General features: G+C 36.0%; 1 protein-coding gene across 5 annotated transcripts in view; it reads right to left on the bottom strand.

The window, feature by feature from the left end:
• Nucleotides 1-3,106: 3,106 nt before the first annotated feature.
• SMARCA1 (SWI/SNF related, matrix associated, actin dependent regulator of chromatin, subfamily a, member 1) overlaps nt 3,107-23,980 on the bottom strand; it is a 78,955-nt gene continuing 58,081 nt past the window's right edge. For 4 of the 5 annotated variants that reach the window (XM_063083090.1, XM_063083088.1, XM_063083092.1 and 1 more), the window contains 5 exons: nt 23,553-23,685; nt 21,119-21,237; nt 20,795-21,007; nt 4,819-4,929; nt 3,107-3,707 (listed from right to left, as the gene is read on the bottom strand). In XM_063083090.1, coding sequence (XP_062939160.1) covers nt 3,636-3,707; nt 4,819-4,929; nt 20,795-21,007; nt 21,119-21,237; nt 23,553-23,685 — 648 coding nt within the window. In that variant the 3' untranslated portion in view covers nt 3,107-3,635. Of the gene's footprint in view, nt 3,777-4,818; nt 4,930-20,794; nt 21,008-21,118; nt 21,238-23,552; nt 23,686-23,980 lie in introns of all 5 variants that reach the window. The other variant, XM_063083089.1, reaches the window with a different exon arrangement.

Below are 23,980 nucleotides of genomic sequence, written 5' to 3' on the forward strand. Positions count from 1 at the left end.
AGCATTAGCTATGTGTATTTGAACCACAGGAAAACTTTACCTCTTGTTTATTTGGGAGGGTAGCTTAGGCAGACTAAATGAAGGAGACATGGGATGAAATACTCAGGGAAGTTTTAAATTTGATGGCAACTTGAAGATCTCAGGAGCTGGTAGGAACACCTGGAGAAAAAGCAATGTGGATACCAGCATTAACGATAGGCCTTGAAACTGGATAGACCACAATGGAGACCTTTGCCAGTGACTGGGAAATAATAGCACTTTATTTTGGTGACAGTTGATAGTTTCGCCAAGTAGGTGGAGGCTTTTCAAACCAAACACCCAGCAACTAAGATAGCTGCAAAGAATCTAGTTCAATAGCTTCTATTAAATGGGAGGTCTCAAAGGACCAAATCTGGGGAAATATCTTATGGTGAAATTGTATAAACTGATAAGTATACAAGGTTCCCATATAGCATAACACTCATAGGCCAGGGAGCCAGTAAAAAGGAAAAGAACTGTGAAGACTAAAATACAATCAACTATGATGAAAATAAACAAGCTAGGTTCACCACCTTTTATTGATTGGAAGGAAATTAGGGCCTGAGTATCAAATGAGGGTCTCTGGAAGTGCTAGAGTTGTTGAGAAACCTATTCATGCCTTTTCTTTTACAGAGAGAGTACTTGAGTGAAGGAAACCACTCAGGGTCCCTGTTCCTCTGCTCACTTTCCTCCTTGGAGATTTTCCAAACAAGGAATCAGGCTGGGTCAGATTACAGCATAAGTGGACCATTTTTGCTAGTGGGCAAGGTCATTGTGCTTTTAAAAGATTGCATTCATATATACAGTCCTCTCTTCCACTTCTTCTGGCCTCCAAGTAGCTGATATGATAAACTGACTATCCTGCTTTCTCTCCCAAACATGGCAGCCAGGTCTGGGGATACTACTATCTCGTTTGAAATGGGATTTCTTTGTTGGGACTTTTAAATTTTCTCTGAGAGTTTAATTTCTCTGCGAAGATTTGCCAATAAGCTGGATTTCATATTCAGACTTGGCATATTTTGTATCCCCAACATGATATTATTTGTACTATGCTATCATCTGGTATTCGTTGTATGGGTCTACTTGGTAAGCTAGGTTCAACAATGTGGCTATACATACTTTAAGAAGAGAAATAAAATAGTTGGTGAATTTCTCACTAAATATATAGTGTGGTCTTTAAGTTTTAAAACCATTTCAGAAGTTTCTGAGGATGGCATCAGAAGCATTCAATGAAGGACTTGGGGAGCTGAATTTCATATCTCTTTGGTCCAAGAAAGGTTCGTAAGAGCCATGATATGGATCAAGGAAATGGCCCCACAAAAAGGCTGGAAGAACTTACCTGCAGATTTTCTCCCCTAAGGAAGACAGCCACATACAGCTCGGCTATTAACCCCTTTGGGTTAAGAGAGAAAGGACAAGAAGTAGAGATTGTTAAATTTCCATGAAGGGGTTCAAAGATCCTGACTGTACCTGCGCCTACCCTCCATCTTCGTTCCTCCCTAGGAAAAGGAAGGCTGACCTGACTGAAAATCCAGGACTTTCACTGGGCTGTTTTCCAGTCCCCTGTCAGGTGTCACTTTCTCCACTCAGGTTACTGACTATAGCTTTTCATCTCACTGGAGTGGAAAATTCCAAGATTTGACTTTGAGCTTAAGAGCTCTGGATTAGAGTTTGGAGACAAAGTGTCAGCTAGTAAAATATTACTTTGCTTACCTTTGCCTCCTTTGTGAGCCTTACAGAAAGGGCAATTAAGCCAAGGGCAGATTTGAGTATCTCTGGGTCCCCTGATCTAATATCATCTTAACCTTGTGTCTTAATAGCACCCCAATTTCGCCCCAAACCCCAACAGGGTATAAGTCCTAATGGTTGAAACAGTAAAAGGAGTCTAATCAGAAGGACAGCATTAAGGAATATGAAATCTGGACAATGAATGAAGATTTAGAGGAGTCCAGCAGACAATGGGTTGTCATTCTAGAAGAAATATTCCCATATTGCAGAACCTCTATGAGAAGACTGAGGACGTGAAAGACACTGACTTACACTCAGTGGCTACCCAGGGTTTGACAGCGGTACACTAACTAAAGTCTGATAGGAAATGCAAATGGTCTTAGTAGGGGGAAGCGGCCAACTCTTTAGTGGTCCAAACCTCGTTTTGGTAACTAATTATCACTATCCTGCGTTCTCAGCTTTGCCTATTTGCTGTGTGTTTTACAATCGATTCTGATCCATTTTCTCTGTTCTCTTATAACCTGACCTTGACTGATTAATTCCACACTAAGTTTCATGTGACAGACCCAGGTTCTTTTCCCGAACTGACATCCCCTGTGGCAGAGGCAGTAGTAGTGTAAGACATTCCAATTTTTCCCTTGTATTTGCCAGCCCTCTTGCAGGGATGTAGGACTATGTGACTAACTTTGGGCAATGAAATATAAGTGGATGTGACATGTGTCACTTCTGGGCTGAGGGAATAAGGAGCTTATGTAAGATTCTCCAGCTTCTCATTTTCTCCTTCAGTGGCAGCTGAAAAGGCCACATGTCCCAGATGATGCGGCTACAAAATAGCCTCGGTCAGCCTGGAGCCTTGACTGGCTGTGTGAAGCAGATCCCCTCCCATTGCTACAGTCCTCTGACCTGCATGGGGTATGCAGTGTGAGCAAGAAAGAAATTCTTGGTGTGTAAAACCTCTGATGCTTTGAGATTATTACCTGAGCATAACTACATTCCTAGAGAATACAGCCCCCCTTCTTCTGAATGCAGAGCACTTATTTCATATTCTTAACTTAGTTTTAATAAATCTACATGTTACAACCAGACTCTGCTGAACTGGCTCTATGGGACAGAAGATCACGCACAAGTCAGCAAGCGAAGCTTTAACTTTCAACCAAATACATAGTAGTAAGCAATACAATTCAGTAAACACAACTACTTTCTACTGCACAAAAAACAGGAAATAATTAAATTTCTTATAGACATTTCTTTATTATATTTTCCCACTTGAATATTTAGAGAATAATTTAAATGTAATGCATACTGACAGCAAGCACAGTATCAAATATTAGTTTTTTAATATTTTTCTTTTCTCACCCTTTATTCCTTTAGGAAAAAAATATTTAGATGACCTCAAAGAAACAATTATTATGCTAATCACAGTATGCAGTAACACATACAAGCCCAGACTCAGTAGAAAAGAAAGCAACAAAGAAGTGAAAAAGTCTTTCTCCTCAAATCATTTTAATTCATTTTTCCACAGCCATATAAATTTAAAGTATGAAACAACAATAATACAGCTATAGAATCTAGGTTCTCTTTCAAAGCAGCGGCATATAAAACATAGAAAAGCTAAAACCTCAGCACAAGCTTCAAAAGAACAAGGACTGAGAGGATTTTGATGAAGACATGAAATGCACAAAATACAGTACACAAAAATACTAGAATGCATAAAATATAAAGCTACACATTTCAGGTAGAAAGCATTGTAAAATATATAAAATATGCAAGAAATCAAAACCAAAAAGATTTTTCTTAGAGTACCATGAATACACTGGAACTGGCAATTAGCATTTGAAGATGGGAACAAGAAAATAGCAGTTTCCCATTTAAAACTTTATTTCTAGGCTTTAGGATTTCACCTTCTTGACATCCTTCTTTCCAGAGCTCTCAGTAGCTGACTCTGCTTTTCTTTTCTGTGACTAAAATGGAAACAGATTTAATGTTCTGCTCCAATATGCACATTTTTAAATGGCCCAACAATGTTAAATCTAGGATGTAAATGCATTGAAAAAAAATTTTAACATGAATATTCACTTAATTGTTATACTCACAGTTAATGTTCTATATAGCCCAACAAACTATATAACCCAATGTAAAATAACCTTCAAAGATGTTTCTTTTTACAAAAAGACATAAAACACCCATCAAAAATACGTAGTCATCAAGTATATACTTACACATAGTATTATAAATTTACTTCTATCTTAAAGATCTACTTAATACTTAAGGTTTTCTGGGCAAAATATTATTTATGAATGTATCATTTTTTAAAAACTTATGAGAGATTTTAACATACCATATTTCATATCTTCTATGATGCACATTTCTTTCATAATTTAGCACCTCTGAAATCAGGATGCATCTTACAATTGATGACAAATTTTACTTGGCTGCATTTTTTCTTAGTGATACATGAAATAATGCTGCATCTTAAAATGGAAGGCATCCTAGATTTGATGAAATATGGCAGTTTACCTAACCACATTCAAATAATATAATCTATTAAAGATTATTTTAACTTATAGCTATACATAGCAACCTGACTGGACTAAATCAAGTTATCTTATTGTTCAACAATTAAATTATTAGCAAGTAAAGCATTGTTGTCTGCTCAAAGTTCCCATTTGCACTCATGGTTCCACAAAGATCAGAAAACTTATTTGATCAAGTCAGAACTCCCAGTTTTAACCTCAGCACCAAACCATCCCACCCCGACCCTATTCCTACTCCACAAAAGCTCTAGTATCAATTCAAAGCATGTTACTTGCATTATACTTCTGTTTAGATGCATGAGGAATTTTATAAAATACCGAACCCTGTTACTAGAGAGTTCCTAACCATATGTTCTACAAACAAATAGGAAACATGTGTTCGTAGTGTAATTCTTTTTTTGCCCAAGACAAATTAGCATTTTATAAAATGAATTTTTATAATAGGTATCGCTCTGGCATTAAACATAATATGGGCATTTTAATTATGTAAAAAAAAATGGGATCTACCTAAAAGTTAGGAAAATGCTGAAAATTTTACCATTGGAGTTTTAGTTGCCCGTTTCTTCTTTTCTGCTCTCTCTCTTTCCTCAATTTCCATATTTTCTTTCTCAATCAATGAAATCAGAGTGTTACAGCGCCTCTGGAATTCCTAAACAAAATAATAAAAGACTTTTAATTTCTGTAACCCAGTCATAATCTTTAAAAAGATATTAATTCTTTAACTGTATCATTTCTGTGGTACAGAATTTCCAAAGCTGTTATTCTTCAGAACAATATTCATACAGAGTATTAATAGATTCCATCAAAAATAAGGGGTTGGGGAAAATGTCATTCGATGGGTGGCTGGTTAAACAAACAGTGGAACATTTATATCATGGACTATTATTCAGCAGTAAAAAGGAAAATGTTGACACACGCAACAACCAGGATGAACCTCAAAGGAATTATGCTGAGTAAAAAAAGCCAATCTCAAAAGGTTACATACCATATTATTCCATTTATATAACATTCTTAAAATGGCAAATTATAGAAATGGAGAACAGATCAATGATTGCCAGAGGCTAGGGAGAGTGGTGAGAGTGGGTATGACTATAAAGAGATACAGCATAACAAAGTCTTGTGGTTGTGATAAACACAGGATAAAACTGCATTGAACTACACACACACACACACACACACACACACAAATGAGTACATGTATAAAAAAATACGAACAAGCTCTGTGGATTACATTAATGTCAATTTCCTAGTTGTGATTTGTTCTATAGTTCTTTACAACTTCCTGCAATCTATAAATATTTTAAAATAAAAAGTTAACAAATCACATAAACAAAAAAAATAAAGAAGGGGATATTCTAGAGTCAAAAAAAGGTTTGGAAGTACTCAGTTTACAAACGTTAAACAGATTTCTTTACTACAGGGTTTCCCAGAGGCTTTCAGTTCCTCATGTGCACTGTGAACCACTAGGCGGGTGATATAGGATGCAGCAGCTCCCAAAACTATTTAAACAACAGGACTCTCTTCTCAACAGACATCTTGTTCGGGATCCAAGTTCTGGGGAGCACATCTCAGGAAACACTGTTGTATTTGTTAATTCAGAGTAAATAATACCTGAAAAGATTTTTGCATTAACCTTGCCACTACCTATATTTTCGTGCCAGCAAATCAATGCACCCAAACTATAAACAGTTTTTATGAATGTATGGTGACATTAAACATGATTCATTAATATGGAGACTCACATATTATTAACCCTGTACACTTTGCTATATTTTAAAGGTAAATAATAGTTTAATAGCAAAGGATAAATACCATTTTAAAATATTATTCCTTTTCTATGTAAGCAAAAATGTCTAAAATACAAAATAGCTAGACACTCAAATGAAAATGTAGGTTTACTGACAATAAGAAGAAACCCAACAAAAAAAAAATGGTCAAAGTACAGGAATAGAAAACTCACAAAAAATGCCTAAACATTAAAAAGTCTCACTGAGGGGGCTGCAGGCACTGTAAGGTAAAAAAAAAAAAAAAAATGTTTCAATGAAACTAATGATCAAAAAAATGTAAGTGACACAAAGCCATCTTCATCAAATCAGCAATGATATATGCATGCTTGTGTGCACTGGCACATGTGCAGTGTTAGCAATAAGATGGTGAGATAAGAACTCTCATTCATTGATGGTAGAATGTCAATGTTACTACCAGTTATGGAATTAGTTGTCTCCCCAAAATTCATATTTTGAAGCCTTAACCCCCAATGTGATTGTATTTAGAGATGGGGCCTTTAAGGAGGTAATTAAGGTTAAATGAGGTAATAAGGGTGGACCCCTAATCTAAGAGGACTGGTGTCCTTACAAAAGGGTACTTCAAAAAGTCTATGGAAAATTAGAATTAAAAGAAAAATATAAATCTTTCCATGAACTTTTTGAAGAACCCTCATAAGAAGAGGAAGAGACACCAGAGATCTCTCTTTGCATGCATGCAGAAGAAGGGCCATGTAAGGACATCATGTGCAGAAAGCAACCATCTGCAAGCCAGAAAGAGAGGCCTCACCAGAAACCAACCCTGCTGACACCTTGATCTCGGACTTCCAGCCTCCAGAACTGTGAGAAATAAATTTCTGTTGCTTAAGCCACCCAGTCTATGGTATTCTGTTACAGCAGCAAGAACAGACTAATACACTACCTTTCTAGAAAGCAAATGAACAATATCAATAAGGGATCTTAAAATTTTCATACCTTTTGACCCAACAATTCCATTTGTAGAAACTTACCATAAATAAATAAGAGATATATACAAAGATTTACAAAAGAATATTTACAGCAGTGTTAGGGAAATATTGAGAACTAATTAAATTTTTGGTAATTTGGAAATAGAATACACAGACATATCTTATTATATACATATATACACAGAAATAACTCAAAGAATATTAACAACAGTGTTACTAGTGGTTATATCTGAGAGTAGGACATTAATAACTTTTACTTTCTTCTTTTTACTAGCCTGTATTTCCCAAATTTTCTGCAATAAATATTTAGGTCTTGGGCATCTGTAACGTTTTCAAGAAATGGCAATTTTTTAAAAAATGCAATTTTATCTTTCCAAATAGAATCCTGAAAAATGACATACAACACAGAAAATGTTAGATATAGAAATATTATCAACTATCCAAGCATTTTCTGCTCTCTGATTCCAGCCCAAAAAGAAGCAGAAAGCCAAAAAGAGTCTAGCCAGAAAATAATAACTCATGAATGAATTACTGTTTACCTATTAAAAATAATCTTACATAACACTGGCACATTCAAGTTTCTTGTGCATCCTCAATTACACAAGGTTAAATAATTTAGAAAAAATAACACTGGAATATTCCTTACTTACAAAAACAATGGTAATATCTTTAATATGCAGACCAAATACTCTTCCTAGTTTCATTCAATAATACACATACAAATTAAACAGCATGTTATTCAATTTATCTATTTTAGAAAGGGCTAAGTTGACCCTGATGAGATTTGATCATTGGTTTCTAGGGAGACTAGATGGAATAGTTATGTGAAGTTGATTCTTAAATCATTAAGTTATACCCTCTGGCTATTATTATTCTCAATAAGTAATAGTTGCCTGTGACTGCAGATATCTTTAGATACATATTCATAGTTCATATGGGTGATTCAGGTAAAAAACTAATACTTTTGAGATAGTCTCATATGCATGGAAGTAGAATACCTCAAAATGATTATAAATAGACTGCATGAAGAGTTCTTACCGTCATTACTTTTAACCTGTCACTAACTACTCCAGACACGGAAAAATAATTGAATTCTCTAGAAAAAGAAATCAAGGAATGGACGAGTATAGATGTTACCTTCTGAGTGTAGGTCATGTCACGTTCTCAAGAGATACCAACCCCATTTTTATTCACATGCTCCAACACTGCCTAACTAAACAGATAGTATCATAAACAAAACACTAGCTAAAACCAAAAATTACAAGGAGAAAGGCCAGATTACCAATAAAACAGTGACTCACTTTTTGAATAACTAAGTGACTATGAAATTACTATGAGAAATTTCACGATGTCAAAAGCACTTTCATTTTCTATAATTTCTCCTTTTATGTATTCTCCTAGATTCTTGTACCTCTTTATCTTCCTATTTTCCTGGCTTGTAGGGAATGATTCATGGGACTTCAAACTGTTTCCACAATTCCATAGTCTAATTATCTTTTTCTCTTACTATTTCCCCATGCTGGATTTAGGAATGATGTTGGAGGGAGAAAAAAAGCAAACAAGAGCAAGAGAGGAGATGAAAAGACAATAAAGACAACAGAGGAGAATAGGAAAATGACAAGTGGAAAACTGTTCTGTAGTGTAAATAGCTGTGGCAAAAGAAAAAAAAATATTCTGTGTTCAAATGTGTGAGAAATTATGGATTTTTAAAAGGTTAAACAAGGGCTGGCCCGTGGCTCACTTGGGAGAGTGTGGTGCTGATAACACAAAGGCCACGGGTTCGGATCCTATATAGGGATGGCCGGTTAGCTCACTGGCTGAGTGTGGTGCTGACCACACCAAGCCAAGGGTTGGGATCCCCTTACCGGTCATCTTTTTTTTAAAAAAAAAAAGGTTAAACAAATTTAAATTTCTTCATGGCAGGACTTCCCAGAGCTTTTAGCATTCTAATGTATATTGAAAATGTCAATGGCAGGGTTCAGTATCAGCAGGTCCCAAATCTATTTGAACACAGAACCCGTGTTCTGCATATCACCTAGGAGCAGACCCTGGAACAATGTCTGGTAGAAATGAACTTGCGAGATGCTGTACAGAATAAGAGAGATGGACAAGGCTGAGTTAGGATCAAAGTACAAAGAACCTAGGAACCAAGAACAAATAACTAAAGAATTTTACTTAATTCAACTGACAAAAGGATCTCATTGACGACTTTTGAGCAAGAGCAGTGATATAAACAAAGGTGCATTTTGTACTTAGGAATCTTCACTTGATATGCATTTTCACTAATGGGAATTCATAAAATTATAGATTCTCAAGATTAGAAAGGACCTTTAAAAATCATTCAAGTTGAGGCTTGAATCCATTCTACTAGGCCCTTGCTAATTAGTTATCCAGCCTGTCTGAATGATGGGGCACTCTACCTCCCAAGGCTAACTATTCTGCATTCGAACAAGTTAAAAATGTTCCCTGTGCAAAGATATAATTTGGTTGCTTATAGCTTCCAACAATTTGTTATAGGTCTTATTTTTGTAGTTACAGAGAACAAGCTAATTTCCTCTTCTGTATGAGAATCTTTCAAATATTTCAAGGCCAGCTCCCATGCCTCCACCGCAATCACCCCCAGACCCCCAAACACCCCTTTTTAGGCTAAATAGCCTCTCTCTTTACCTATCCTTCATTTAACACTTTTCTTAAAGGACTGTATAACACTTATATCCACCCTTGGTTATATTATTTCTTTCTTTCCACCTTTCTCACTCATTCTTTTAAACCAGGGTGTTGCACATTTTTTCTGTAAAGAACCAGATAGTAAATATTTTCAGCTTTGCACACCACACAGTCTCCGTCACAACTATTCACCTCTGCCACTGTAGCATGAAAACAGTCATAGACAATACACAAATGAATGTGTGGTTGTGTTCTAATAAAACCTTATTTATGGATGCTAAAGTGTGAATTTTGTATAATTTTCACATGTCAAAATATTATTATTTTTTTATATTTTTTCCAACTGCTTAAAAGTGTAAAAGTCATCATGGCTTGCAGGTCATACAAAAACAGGTGGTGGTCCACAATTTGCCAAGCCCTGTTTTAAACTATAAACTTTAGATTTACTTAAACAAATTGTTCTATGTTGGTTTTCCACGTCCTTTTCATGGTTTATGATTCTCTTCAATGCAAAGTTACTCAAGTTTCAACTTTTGAATACTACAATGTGTATCTCTATCTTTAATAAATGATGTAATGTTTTCAGGAAGCAGTGCTGCCCCTTAGTGTGCAGTGAATAGCAATCATCCCAGGCACCAAGTTCAAATATCTTTTGCCCCAATACTCAGCTTCAAAGCACCAATTTAAAAGGCACAGAAAGCATCAGTAGACTTGAAGTTACTTATTGAAAGAGATTAAAGAGGCTCCACATTACATTTCCTATGTACTAAAATCCTAGACACTAAGCCTATCTAAGTCTGAATGACAGAAGGTCTGTGCCTGCAATGGTTGAAAGTCAAAAGAAGCTGAATGAGTAAGGGCAAAAAAAATTTACACTCCACATTTGTGCCTCTGAATTAGTAGGTAAAGTTCTATAATGCCAGATTTTTCTTCTACATTCCTTTGTAAAATACAATAGGCATTTTTTTTTTCCTTTGCTCTTTTATATACTCTCTATACTTTACCTACAGGAAATAATTTTTTAAATCACTACTTTTACCTATACTGTCTGTAGTATATTTCCCAGGTTCCTAGTCACTTTTGAACCTCTATTATACTCACAAAAACAATGGCAGTCTGTACTAGAATCTCAGGGCCAAAATACACTGTCAGTTAAATGGGAGTTAATATTCAAATAGATATAGCCTACATTTCTAAATCAAGTATCAAATGTTACGATGCTTTTACATAAAGGCTTCTGCTTAAACATTATTATTTATAAAATATTATGTCAGCTACTCACAGATAACACATAAGTATAAATATCACCAATGGACTGTTTGTGCATTAATTGTATTTCAGATTGTTAGAACAGTTCAGGGTCCTAAATCAAACACTATAGCTGCATAATAAAACACATGAAATTTGCAACTTGCTATTCAAACTTATGAATAAGTAACAGCTACAAGAATGATAATCAAATAATGTCTATCATTAGAAAAAGGTAGATCGAAAGAAAAGAAAAACGTTTCTATTTCTGTGGAGAATGTCATTGATATTTTGATGAGGATCGCATGAATCTGTAGATCACTTCGGGTAGTATGGACATTTTCACTCTGTTAATTCTTCCAATCCAAGAACATGGAATGTCTTTCCATCTTTTTGTGTCCTCCTCCTCTTTAATTTCTTTCAACAGTGATTTGTAGTTCTCGCAGTAGAGATCTTTTACCTCCTTGATTAAATTTATTCCTGGGTATTTTATTTTTTTGGTGAGTATTGTAAATGGGCTTGCTTTCTTGATTTCTTTTTCTGCTAGCTCATTGTTGGAGTATAAAAACACAACAAAAGACCTTGAATAGCCAAAGCAATGCTGAGCAAAAAATAAATAAAGCCAGAAGCATAACACTACCTGATTTCAAATTATACCACAAATCTACAGTAACCAAAACAGCATGGTACTGGCATAAAAACAGACACTCGGGCCAATGGAACAGAGCAGAGAACACAGAAATCAGTCCACAAGCTTATAGCCAACTAATCTCCAACAAAGGCACCAAGAACATACATGGGGAAAAGACTGCCTCTTCAATAAATGGTTCTGGGAAAACTGGACATACATAAGTAGAAGAATGAAACTAGACATGTACCTCTCACCATATACCCAAATCAACTCAAAACAGATTAAAGACTTAAATATAAGACCTGGAACTATAAAACTCCCAAGGAAAAACACAGGGGTAACACTTCAAGATGTAGGACTGGGCAAAGATTTTATAAATAAGACCCAAAAGCACAGGCAACAAAAGGAAAAATAAACAAATGGGATTATATCAACCTAAAAAGCTTCTGCACAACAAAAGAAATAGTTGAAAGCAAAAAAAAAAAAAAACAGCCTACAGAGTGAGAGAAATTATTTGCAAACCATGCATCTGACAAAGGATTAATATCCAGCATATACAAAGAACTCAAACAACTTAACATTAAAAAATCAAATGACCCAATTAAGAAATGGGCAAAAGAGCTAAATAGGCATTTCTCAAAGGAAGATATACAAATGGCCAACAGGTACATGAAAAAATGCTCAACATCACTCAGCATCAGGGAAATGCAAATTAAACCACACTGAGATATCATCTCACTCCAGTTAGACTGGCTATTATCAAAATGACAGAGTATAACAAATGCTGGCGAGGATGCAGAGAAAGGGGAACCCTCCTACACTGCTGGTGGGACTGTAAATTGTTGCAGCCTTTATGGAAAATGGTATGGAGGTTCCTCGAACAGCTACAGATAGAACTGCCATATGATCCAGCAATTCCACTGCTGGATATGTGGCTATATACCCAAAGGAATGGGAATTATCACACCAAAGAGATACCTGCACTCCCACATTCATTGCAGCTCTATTCACATTTAGCCAAGAGTTGGAACCAACCTGAATGTCCATCATCGGATGACTGAATAAGAACAATGTGGTATATTTACACAATGGAATCCTACTCTGCCATAAAAAAGAATGAAATACTGCCATTCACAGCAACATGGATAAACTTAGAGAAAATTATGTTAACTGAAATAAGCCAGGCACAAAAAAAGAAATACTCCATGTCCTCACTCATAAATGGGAGCTAAAAAATAAACAAATAAATAAAAATAAAGAAAGAAAGATACAACAATCACAATAACACATTGAACTCTGAAAAAGAGAGAACAGAACTGAGTTTACCAGAGGTGGGAATGGAGGAGAGAGAGGGGGATAAGGGAGGAACTGGTAAAGGGGCACAAAAAACAATTACATTGTATAATGCTGAATATACTAATTATTCTGATTTGAGCATCACATATTGCACACAGGTGTTGATATTTAATTCTGTATCCCACAGATATGTGCAATCAACTGTTATAACAATAATAAAAAAGAAATGAAGTGAAATGAAATAAACTCCAACCCACTGGTATATTTCCTCACATTCTATCCAAATCTGGTCCAGTTGTAGGAGTCTATGGGATAGAAGCAAACTGGAGTATAAAGGTCCGTGCTCATTTATTCATTGAATTCCTACTCTGGGTAAGATGCTATGCCGGTCTCTTTAAATATAACAAACTGCACTTGAAGGTTAAGAGAGTAGAAGGAAAAAATGACTCTGGGGCATATGGCGGCGTATTAGCCAAGGGAAAAAAAGAAAAAAAGATGAGAAACAGAGAAAAGATACAGATATAAATTTGGGAATTGTAGCCTAGTTGGTAGTTGAGGTAGACATTTACCCACTTCCACCAGAGCAGTATTTTTAAAATATAAATTTGATCATGTCACTGCCCTATTAAAATCTTTCATTGACTCCCACTTCCTATAGACCAACGACTAAAGTCAAAGCCATCAATGTAGCAAACAAGGCCCTTCATAATTTGGCTGCCAGCAACCTTTCCAGCCTCATCTTCCAGTATTTCCCTATTCACACCCTACCATACCAACTTGCCTACAGTCTCTGAATATGTCGTGCTTGTTCATACCTTTGCACATGCTGTTTCTACAACCTGGGATGTACTCTCATGGCCAGCTCCTAGTTTTTCAAGACTCGATTCCAAGAAGGACCTCTTCTGTGAAGCTATTCCTCAGATCTAGCCCTCAAGGCAAAGTTAAGTGCTACCTCCTCTCTATATACCTCTGTTATAGGACCTTTCAAAATTAAGGCTGAAAAGGGACATTTTAGTATTTCAAGTACTTGAGGAAGTAACATAGCCCTGTGAACGTAAATACGTTTGGTTTTTAATATTTTAATTCTATAGTCAGGAGGAACCCATCAATTCATTTTACAGTTTATCAATTTTACCAATAATGTATTAATTCACATTTCTCATCTTTTATTAAAAATGTAACACTCTATGGCCAGCCACCAAAAAAAAAAAAATCCACTCTAAAACATCAATATTAGCTGTTATCACCCAATTAAGTACTAACACATAAAATCAAAAATCATGAGTATCCTTCTTTCTTTATAAAATCTCCTAGACTGTGCTTTATAAGCAACAAACAAAAATATTATTGTGACTATAGAACAAGCTGGATATTTTTTAATTTAATTTCCATTTTTCTAAAGTATCTATAAAATAAATCCTTTTCTGACTGGACAGAAAATTTATAAAAGACTGTACTGAACCAATAACCTAATTAACATTTACTATTTTCTGATAAACCTATAAAAAAGGAAGCAAGTTAATAAAAAGCTATAGCAATATTTTCTAAAAAGTATTTTTTGTCTTATGATTCTAATGGGGAACATCATTTTCTTACTTTTAAATAAGGAACACTTTCATTAATAATAAAGTTGTAATTTGAAAACAAACAGTAATAACATGAAATTTTTATAACATTGTATACAACACTGTGCAATTGTCTCTCTGAGATGCTACCAGAAAAAGTCATTTAAAGTGCTACAAAAGACAGGGTAATCGTGGTGACTAATTACTAATACTCAGATTCAACTCCACTGTACATGGCCACAGGCAATGCACACACAGCTTCTTGAGCTGGCGAGAAGAGAAAAGAAAAAAGCTCCCCAGAGGTTAAAAAGGTAAGAATGTTTTTGTAACTGAAACTAAGAGTCAAATCAATTCTGCAAAGGATGCAATAAATGGATATACAAAGAAACGTTCTTTATGTCAGAGCGTTAAATTCTGCTCTTTCTGTCTTAAGTCCTTAGAAGGACCTAAGGTCCAAGGAATTACAGATTGAACTTTGGGTACTTTTTCCACATGTCCTTTGCAGCAAATTGACTAATGTGCTAGATCTTTTAGACCTCTCAGAGTCTTCTCAAATCTCCCAGTCACATCAGTCTGTCACTAAATGAACAGGGGTAGTACCTTGACATCCATTCCCTAAAGGGAATAGCAAGAAAATTAATGAGCTAATGTTGGTGAAGGGATTGGCAGCATTATATAAAGGATACTATGTAAGTACAAAGTATTAACATTTCCTCTTATGGTCATTTGGTAAAGGTCCTTTTAATTCTGATAGTTTTGGGATATCCTAAGACTAAGACCCCATTCTAAGATATTTTTCTTATAAAGAAAATGGTGGGGTGATTCATATGCTCTGAGCCTAAAAATTTAAGTTGATCACATCCTTCCGCCTTGTTTGTGTAGCTCAATAGCGACTGATTACTTCCTAAAGACCATGCAAGTACTCAGAGAAAGAAATGACGATCTTTTTAGCACAGAGAAATGGAACTGGAACTCATTTTCTCTTTTGTATAGCCAGCATTTTTAAATGGAGAAGAGCCTCAAAGAAATCGTCAACCTTTAACTGAAGGCTTTGAAAGTGAGGCATATTTAGAAGAGGACTTCATGCCTTTAAGCACTTTATGACTGTTAGTTAAGTCAGAAGCCATGAATTCAGTACTTTGAGATCTCCGAATAAAATATAACTACGAAGGTTTCTACTTTTTCTAAGAAGTATTTCACATGATTTACTGGTGTCTCTGGGAAAAAAGAGAATCACCTTTAAGCAAGATTATGTTTTTAAAGATAGCTTCTTTAGTAAGTTAAGTTTAATCATTAGTAAGGTTTTCATTTGCACACAGTAACACATTCACATAATGAATCAAATTACATCCTCTGTATTTCTAAGATGGAATTTCTCAATGAAACAAGTTGTTTTTATTTCAGAAATCACAACTGCCTCCTTCATGGGGGCAGTTTCTCTTCTTGGACTGTGAATGTGACACAGTATAAAGGAACAGTTATTTAAAAAGAGGGGGAAGAGAAATCATATAGAAATATTAATAATCCATTTTATAATTCCATAATTATTGTTATTATCATGAAATATTCTGAAAAGATAATCCAAATGTATGCATATTTTAAAATATATTAGTTATACAGTCATGTGTCACTTAACAGAGATATGTGCTGAGAAATACATTGTTAGGTGATTTCATTATTGTGTGAACATCACAGAGTTGTACACAAAATAGAGTGTACCTACACAAACCTAGATGGTATAGCCCACTACACACCTCAGCTACATGGTATAGCCTATTGCTCCAACCAGAAATATAAGCAAAAAGTTATCCATTAACTGGACGGGAAATCAAAAAAAATACAATAGAAAAATTAATAAACAAAAATTAATTTTCAATTAAAATATTTATTTCATATTTACCTTGTAGAAGGTAATTAAGGACAGAGGTGCCTTCTTTTTAGCAGATAACATAAAAACTTCATTTTGTGATCACCTATATAAGTGATATCTGCTTTTTAAAAAATATAAAATAGCGATTTAAATCTTTAGGTAAAGAAAGAGTACAGAGGTAAATGTTTTATAAAAAGAAGATGGAGGAAAAATAGATTCATTACAAGGGAGTTCAGAGACATCTAGTGGTTGTTAATAATATACTGGATTTTTTCTTGGAAAATGAAATAAGGTTATGTAGTTATATAGTCGTGTTCATATTACAAATAGTATAAGATTTTCCTTGCACTTTAAACCTGTTTCATCCAACTGTTTTAGTTCAGTGATTCCAGAAACTGAAAATAGCATTTAGCTCTCAACCTTTTAAAAAATTAGTAAAATATCACTGAAATAAAACATAAAATTCAATAAATGTTCCATCACAGAAAAGGGCATATATGTTCTAAAACATGATTCACCAAAAAATGCAAGTAGGCATTTGTCTTTTACAAGTTGTTGGTGCTGCTCTAAATTATATCATTACATGCATAAAACCCCAAATGGCTAAAAATTTTAAAAATTTTAAATGCATGTCCTTTGAAAGGAGTTCTCTGCTGAATATGGTCATAGATGCACTGAACTAGAAGGCACCTTAAAAAGCCAACTAACTCACGGCCAAAGTCTTCAGACAGTCAAAAGAGAATCTCTTTTTCAAAGGCTAATAAAAAGGCTATTCTACATTGTTCTTCCATATCTAAAAGAACCCTATCAAACAACCCTTCCCTACATCTAACCTCAGTCCTTCATGCTACAGGTTAACTCCTATCTTTTTTCTTTTCTCAGTTGTGCGTACTGTATCTTGCTAACATATACACCACTTCGTATTCTTTTCAACAAGTACAGCACTTTACATTAATCCCTATTAAATGTCATGTTGCTACAGTGAACTGATCCATCATTCCAATTGCGCTAGTTCCTTCTGGATCCTGCACAGTCTGAAGTATTTGCTAGATCTCCCAGCATTATGTCATCCATAAATTTGATGGGCATATTCTAATGACATAATCCAGGTACACTCTAAATTCATGTTAAAGTTTTAACAAATATCTGATCTTTTAAAGCATCTGTCAAAATTAATGTCTTCACCATAGCAACTCAGATTTTTCTCTTCTTTTTATTCAACTTGAACTGAAAATATAAAATGAGTCAAACAAAATATTAAGTATTGTTTCACACCTCAATGATCTTTTGGACAAGAAAATATTTATGATAAAGATCAACTAAGAAAAATGTATCCTATTTTATGACTAGCTACAAAACCATCATTTAGATTGTTAGTTTCTGGTTGCTTTTCATTTTTAGGCTATAGAAATCTATTCTTGTCTTAATTACCTTGGCTGATAAAAGACTGATGATGCCAACATTAAGAAAATGTGTTGCATGTATTTCAATATCATCATAAGCACACTGCCAAATAGCACTAGAATTTAACAGGAACACAATTCACATTAGAAAGTTATGAAGGAAACTGCATAAGCTAAAATATCTCTTCTACTCAATCATTCTGTTTCATATTAGTCTTATAAAAATTCAACTAAGGCAACAATTCTTTTTCATTAAGAATAAATCCTTAAGTCATTCTCACAGCCTTAAGTATTACCTGCTTAATTACAAAGGGAAAAATGTACCTTTAAAGTGTCAAGCTCTGGGGATCACCATATTAACCAAGTGATCAAACTCAGCATCACCAATAGTATAACACCCTGACATGACATGATGTATCTCCTGATGTGATACAACAGAAAGTACACAACATCAGTTCTGAAGAACTCTTGCCAAAAATGTTGAACCGAAATTTAATAATGAGCAAACGATAAGGTAAATCCACTGAGTGAGACATTCTATAAGACAACTAGCCAGGACACTTTGAAAAAATCATTGTCATGAAAAACAAAAAACTGTGGATTAAAAGAGACCGAAGAGACCCAACAATCAAATGCAATGTTTGAACCTTGATGGATCATCAGTTTTAAAAAACAACTAGAAAAGACATTTTCAGGACAACTGGAAAAGTTTATATATGGACTATATACTAGATGACATTACAGAGTCACTGTTAATATCTTCAGATGGGATTAAAGTTATGTAGAAAACTGTCCTTATTCTTAAGAGATACATGCTGAAGTATTTAGAGGTGAACATTCATGTTGTCTGCAATTTATTTTCAAATGGTTCAGAAATATAGATATATGTATTTATAAACACAAAATAAGGATATGTATTTCTGAATATAGAATATAAATATATTTCCATATTTCTGAATACAAAATATAGATTCTGGAGTTGCAGTCAAGATGGCAAAATAGACAGTTCCCAGCATCACTCTCTCCCACGAATCAACCAATTTACAGCTATAAAAATGTAACATCAGCCAAGCTGGGGCCGCTGGAGCTCAAGGGAAGAGGAGGAGAGACCTACAGAGTTCATGAAGGTGGGAAAAACCACTATGAGAGAAAGAAAAAAACTGCTCTGAGCGTGTCGGGCCGTGGCCACTTTAAGGCGGAGCTGATGAGCTCATGGAGCAGGAGCTGGCAGAAGCCACTGTTGTGCCCTTCAGATGAAGTTGCTTGGAGGCGGCAGGGGAGAAGAGGGCCTTGGCAGTCCCCAGGACAGCAAGACCACTGATAGGGTTCCCGTGGACCCACGCAGGAGCGAGGAACCAGAACAACTGAAAAAAGGGAGCCATCCAGAGGCTGGCGAGTCATCACAAGAGATCAGCACAGGGCCCATCCCATGGGAAGTGTTTGGAGCATGGGCTGTGGGGGAGACGGGCCCACCGGGAGAACACTGGGACACAGCAAGGACAGTCAACCTGCCCCCCAATCAGCGCAGGACCACTCAGAGGAGACTGGTCAGGAATGAAGAATTGCATGGGATGCAGTTTGTTGAAAAACGTCAGGCCCAGATCAGAATTTCTACACAACCCAGGTGCACCAAGTCTCTGGTGAGAGCCGGAAGTACCTATAAGGTCAACCATTAAACCCTGAGCTGCACAAAAAGACTTCCCTAGGGAAACAGCAGCAAAGCAGCAATTTAGCTCAACCACACAGCTCTAGTACTGGTTCCCACAGGAAGTCCCCCCATTTTAGAAGTAAGCAAAGGACAAAAAATTAGTTCCGGACCAGGCACACCACCAGTGCCTTGAGCCTGCCTAGGAACTGGAGTCTTGGAGCTGGGGACTGAACCCCACTCCCACATCCAGGCACACTGTGCCAGTGCCTCAGGACCCGCCCAGGGACCCAAGGCATGAAGAAGGGGACCAGACCCCATTTCCACATCCAGACACACTGCCAGCACCTCAGGGCCCCACCCAGGGGCCCAGGGCATAAGATCCGGGAACCAGACCCCCCTCCCACAACCAGACACATTGCACCAGCACCTTGGGGCCCACCCAGGGACCCGAGTCATGGAGAAGGGGACCAGACACCCTTCCCACAACCAGGCATACCGTGACAACACATCAGGACCAGCCCGGTGACGCAAGGCATGGAGCCAGGGACTGGATCCCCCCTCCCACAACCAGGAACACTGTGCCAGCACCTTGGGGCCCACCCAGTGACCTGGGTCATGGAGCCAGGGAACAGAACCCCCTCCCACAACCAGGTACACCATGCCAGTGCCTCAGGGCCTGCCCAGGGACCCGAGGTATGGAGCCGGGGACCAGACGCACACCACAACCAGGCACACAACCAACGCCAAAGAGCATGCCAAAAACATCACCTCCATGTGGGTGGCCCACCACAGCCACCACAATAACCATGGCTGCCACGAAAGCAGCTAGACACCACAACCACCATGCAGATGGTCTGCCAACCACTGGAGTGCATTGCCACAAGGAGAGTCACCAGCAGAGTCCAAAGAAAAGAAGAGGATGTCTCTCTCCATGAAGCCCATTTCAGAGTGACAGAAGAAGCATCTGCTCTATGATAATATTGGGGGACCTGATCACACCTCTCAGCATTGGACAGATCATCTAGGCAACAAATCAACAGAGTAACCATTACTCTTTCAGAAGGAGAGAAGAAATCTAGTGTAATTAGAGGGGGGAGGGGAGAGGGAGATGGGGATGGGGAGAGATTGGACAAGGGGCATAAAGAATAATTATGATTTTTGACAATATATATGTAGTAATATTGATTTGATCAACATATCTCAATGTTGAACCCCAAAAATATGTATAATCAATTTTGATTCAATAAATTAAAATAAAAAATATATATATAGATTCTATACATATATATAGATTCTATGTATGTATGTTTATGTACATATATTTAGACAGAGAAAGAGAGAGAGAAAGCCAGTGTGACAAAATGTTAACAATTGGAGAATCGAGGTAAAGGATATATGGTATTGGAAATTTTTTTTAAAAAATTTGGAGGAAATAAGTAAGAAAGGAATACATACCATGGCAGTTCTAGACTTGATAAACCAGTCAAATCTAAACTGGGGAGCATTCCGTACACACTGTCTTAATTCTTCATACACATTTTCTCTATCAAAGCCCATTTTGTGTAACATACAAATCAAGAATCTATCTTCTTCCTCAGTATAGTTCTTTCCTTTGCTGGTTCCATATTGTATACGCAACTGATGAAATGGAGCCTTGTATCTTGCAATCTGCGTATTTCAACAAAATAGCGCTTTTAACCGAATGTACAATAATAAGTCAAAGCTAATCACAATATTAATTAAAACAATCTAATAATAATTGGACATAAAATACAGTACTTTGGCATCCAGGGCTTTCTTGATACTGATCCTTCGTTGAATTCTTGCTTCTCCACGTTCAATTTGAGCCATAATTTTCTCAATGTCCTGTAATTCATTGCAACGTTCCCAAAATACAGCTGAAAAACAGGGTTATTACTTTAAAATACTATCATTAAAGCAAATAAATCCAAGGAATTGTAGAATAAAGAATTAACAGGAAAAAATACAGTGTGAACTCACACTTTTTAAAATTAAGATTCAGATGTATCTTTATCCGCATATGTTCAACTATAAATACTCATAACTTTTCATTTAAAAATGAGAACTCAACAAGGTTTTAAGTTAGCAACTTTCCATTCATGAAATATCATGGAATCTTTCATTATCCATCCCAAATGACTAGGATTTCAAAAGATACTACAGATACCGATTTAAGCTAGGCTTTTTACTCAAACATGATAAAGAAGAGATCAAACACAAAAAGTGAAACAAGAGAGGGAAGCATATAAACAGAGAACATAGCTTCCTAGCAGGCAAAAACAAAAACAAAACCATTATCAACAGGTCGTTCAAATTTTTCCTATGAAGCAGCAATTTCTACTGAAAATGTTATTTGCTTTTGGAATCACTCAATAATTTTTCCAAATGATGTATAGTTTGTTCCTAAACTTACTTGGAACAGCTGTTTTTCTTTAAAAAAAAATTCATTGGGATTTTAATTAGATACATACAGAAGAATATTCAAATTACCAAGTCACCCAACCAAATTTTCTAGATGAACCAAATACTCTAGCTGCATTAATACGTCACATCTTACGACTTCAGCCTTTTAATGACATACTCTACATTTCAAATGATTCATTTTTAGAGCCTATCATGAAATATATGCTAGCACTCTGATTTTTATAAGCACCTGTGTTCATTTATTCATTCACTCACTTACTCATTCAATACATATTTAAATGTCTGCTATGTATAAGATACAGTACACTCATGAATGGCCAATTGCACACATTTCTTCTGTTACTGCAACCAACTACTTAAACCCATTCCAATCTCCCCACCCTCTGACATGGCCTCCAACCTGGTAGATAGCAACTAAATGTCCTTTACTAATCATGCCACCTGGCCTGATGTCAAATTTGAGGGAATATCTGACATGATATCTTTTTGAATCATGTTTTTTCATGCAACTTCATGCACACTGCTGTTATCTCCCTTTCAATCTTCTGAAGAAAATTCTTCTTCAGAAAATCTCTCTACACATACCCTTTTACATTCTTCTCATTCAACTCTTGCTGCTAAAATTTCTCTCTCCCGTCTATTTTACCCCCCTCAAAGCCCCCTAATGCCCTAAACTTATGTGCTAAACCTTAAGAATAATAGTAATGTCATGTTGGTATCAAGGAAAAGGAAGTTCTCAAACTTTATGTCATATTATAAGAAATAAAAAATCAATACAACTAACCTCTAAAGACCCTGGAAATCATCAGAAGACCCTTTCAGACTTCCAGAAAAAAAAATGTATATATTCTCTAATTAAACCTGGATTTCTTCAAGCACAAGCATTCTAGATAAATTAAAAGGTGTTCCTATTTTAACCACGCAGAATTTCAGTGGGCAGGTTAAATAGATTTTTAGGGGCTAGCAAAGAAACCTAAACCTACTTTGTAACACTGTTTCTATGGGGAAAATGCTCCAAATTCTAAAAAGCTGATATCCAGACTAAGTTTGAGAGCTCAACCTACTCAGGAGTTAGAAATGTTCTGTGTTCTACATATAGAAAACTTGCTGGACATATTTACCTATTTTTAATAAGTTTTTTTTTTTTCAGAAGCCTGAGATTGGATGCACTGTGACATGGAAAGTAGTATTAATTCCATATACTTCAACAGCTACATAGAGTCTAGTTGAGATCAAAGACACAGCTGAGTAAGAGAGGGAAATGATCAGAGGACCAATCAACCTTTTTAGATCTATTGCAGTTTGCCTCTATTAGTGGGACCCACATGACCTGCATGGAATAGATTAGAACCCTGAGGGTGTTTGAGCATCTAAATGGGCCTGACAGGACCTCTCTACTTCAAGGAGGTCCTGAAAGTGAAGACATTAATTCAGTCCGCTGAACCGAAAGTCTCAGGACTGGACCAGAAGAGGACCAAATTCCAGAGGTGGGAAAGTGGGAAACTAATTTATCAAAACTCATACAATAGCCACCTTTGTTTTACCAGAGCTTTACTTGGCTCTATTAGCTAACTAGTAGAGACAGTGGCAGTCACTTTGTTATGATAAATCTTAAAATCTTCACATAGAAATACAAGTGCATTTTATACTTTCACCTACATCTTATTCATAAAGGTTTAAAAGATCTTTGAACAAAGGTACAATTAAATTGATGCTGAAGAGATTAATAAAGTTAAAATAAAACATCATCTTTCAATTATATACAAACCTGAATACTCCATGACCTCCTCAGGGGATTTACCCTCCACCTCTCGAGCTATATTGTCAATGTCATCTCTTCCATACTTCTCATTAGCTTTAATAAACTGGTTAAAATCTCGCTTAGTCCAGTTTGTGAAACCCTGTGAACAAAAAGTTAAGCATCTTCAATAGGGGTTAAATTACTAAATCCATTTATTGTCCTATTTACTTCTGTACAATGATACATTAAAAACAGTTTAAGAGACTTAAAGTGTTCCTCCTAATCAAATCACACTTTTTGTGTATTGGAATCAAAAGTTGAGTGAGGTTGTTACAGAAATCATTGCTTTTCTGTTATAAAGAGAATGTACTCCTCCCCAAGTACTTAAAGTTGATTTATAGTTCTAAGATACAGTGTAGTTTTTAATTCCATGTCTTATAGATGCCTACTATATT

This window comes from Cynocephalus volans, chromosome X (genome assembly GCF_027409185.1).
Source record: "Cynocephalus volans isolate mCynVol1 chromosome X, mCynVol1.pri, whole genome shotgun sequence".
In the NCBI taxonomy this organism is placed as follows: Eukaryota; Metazoa; Chordata; class Mammalia; order Dermoptera; family Cynocephalidae; genus Cynocephalus; species Cynocephalus volans.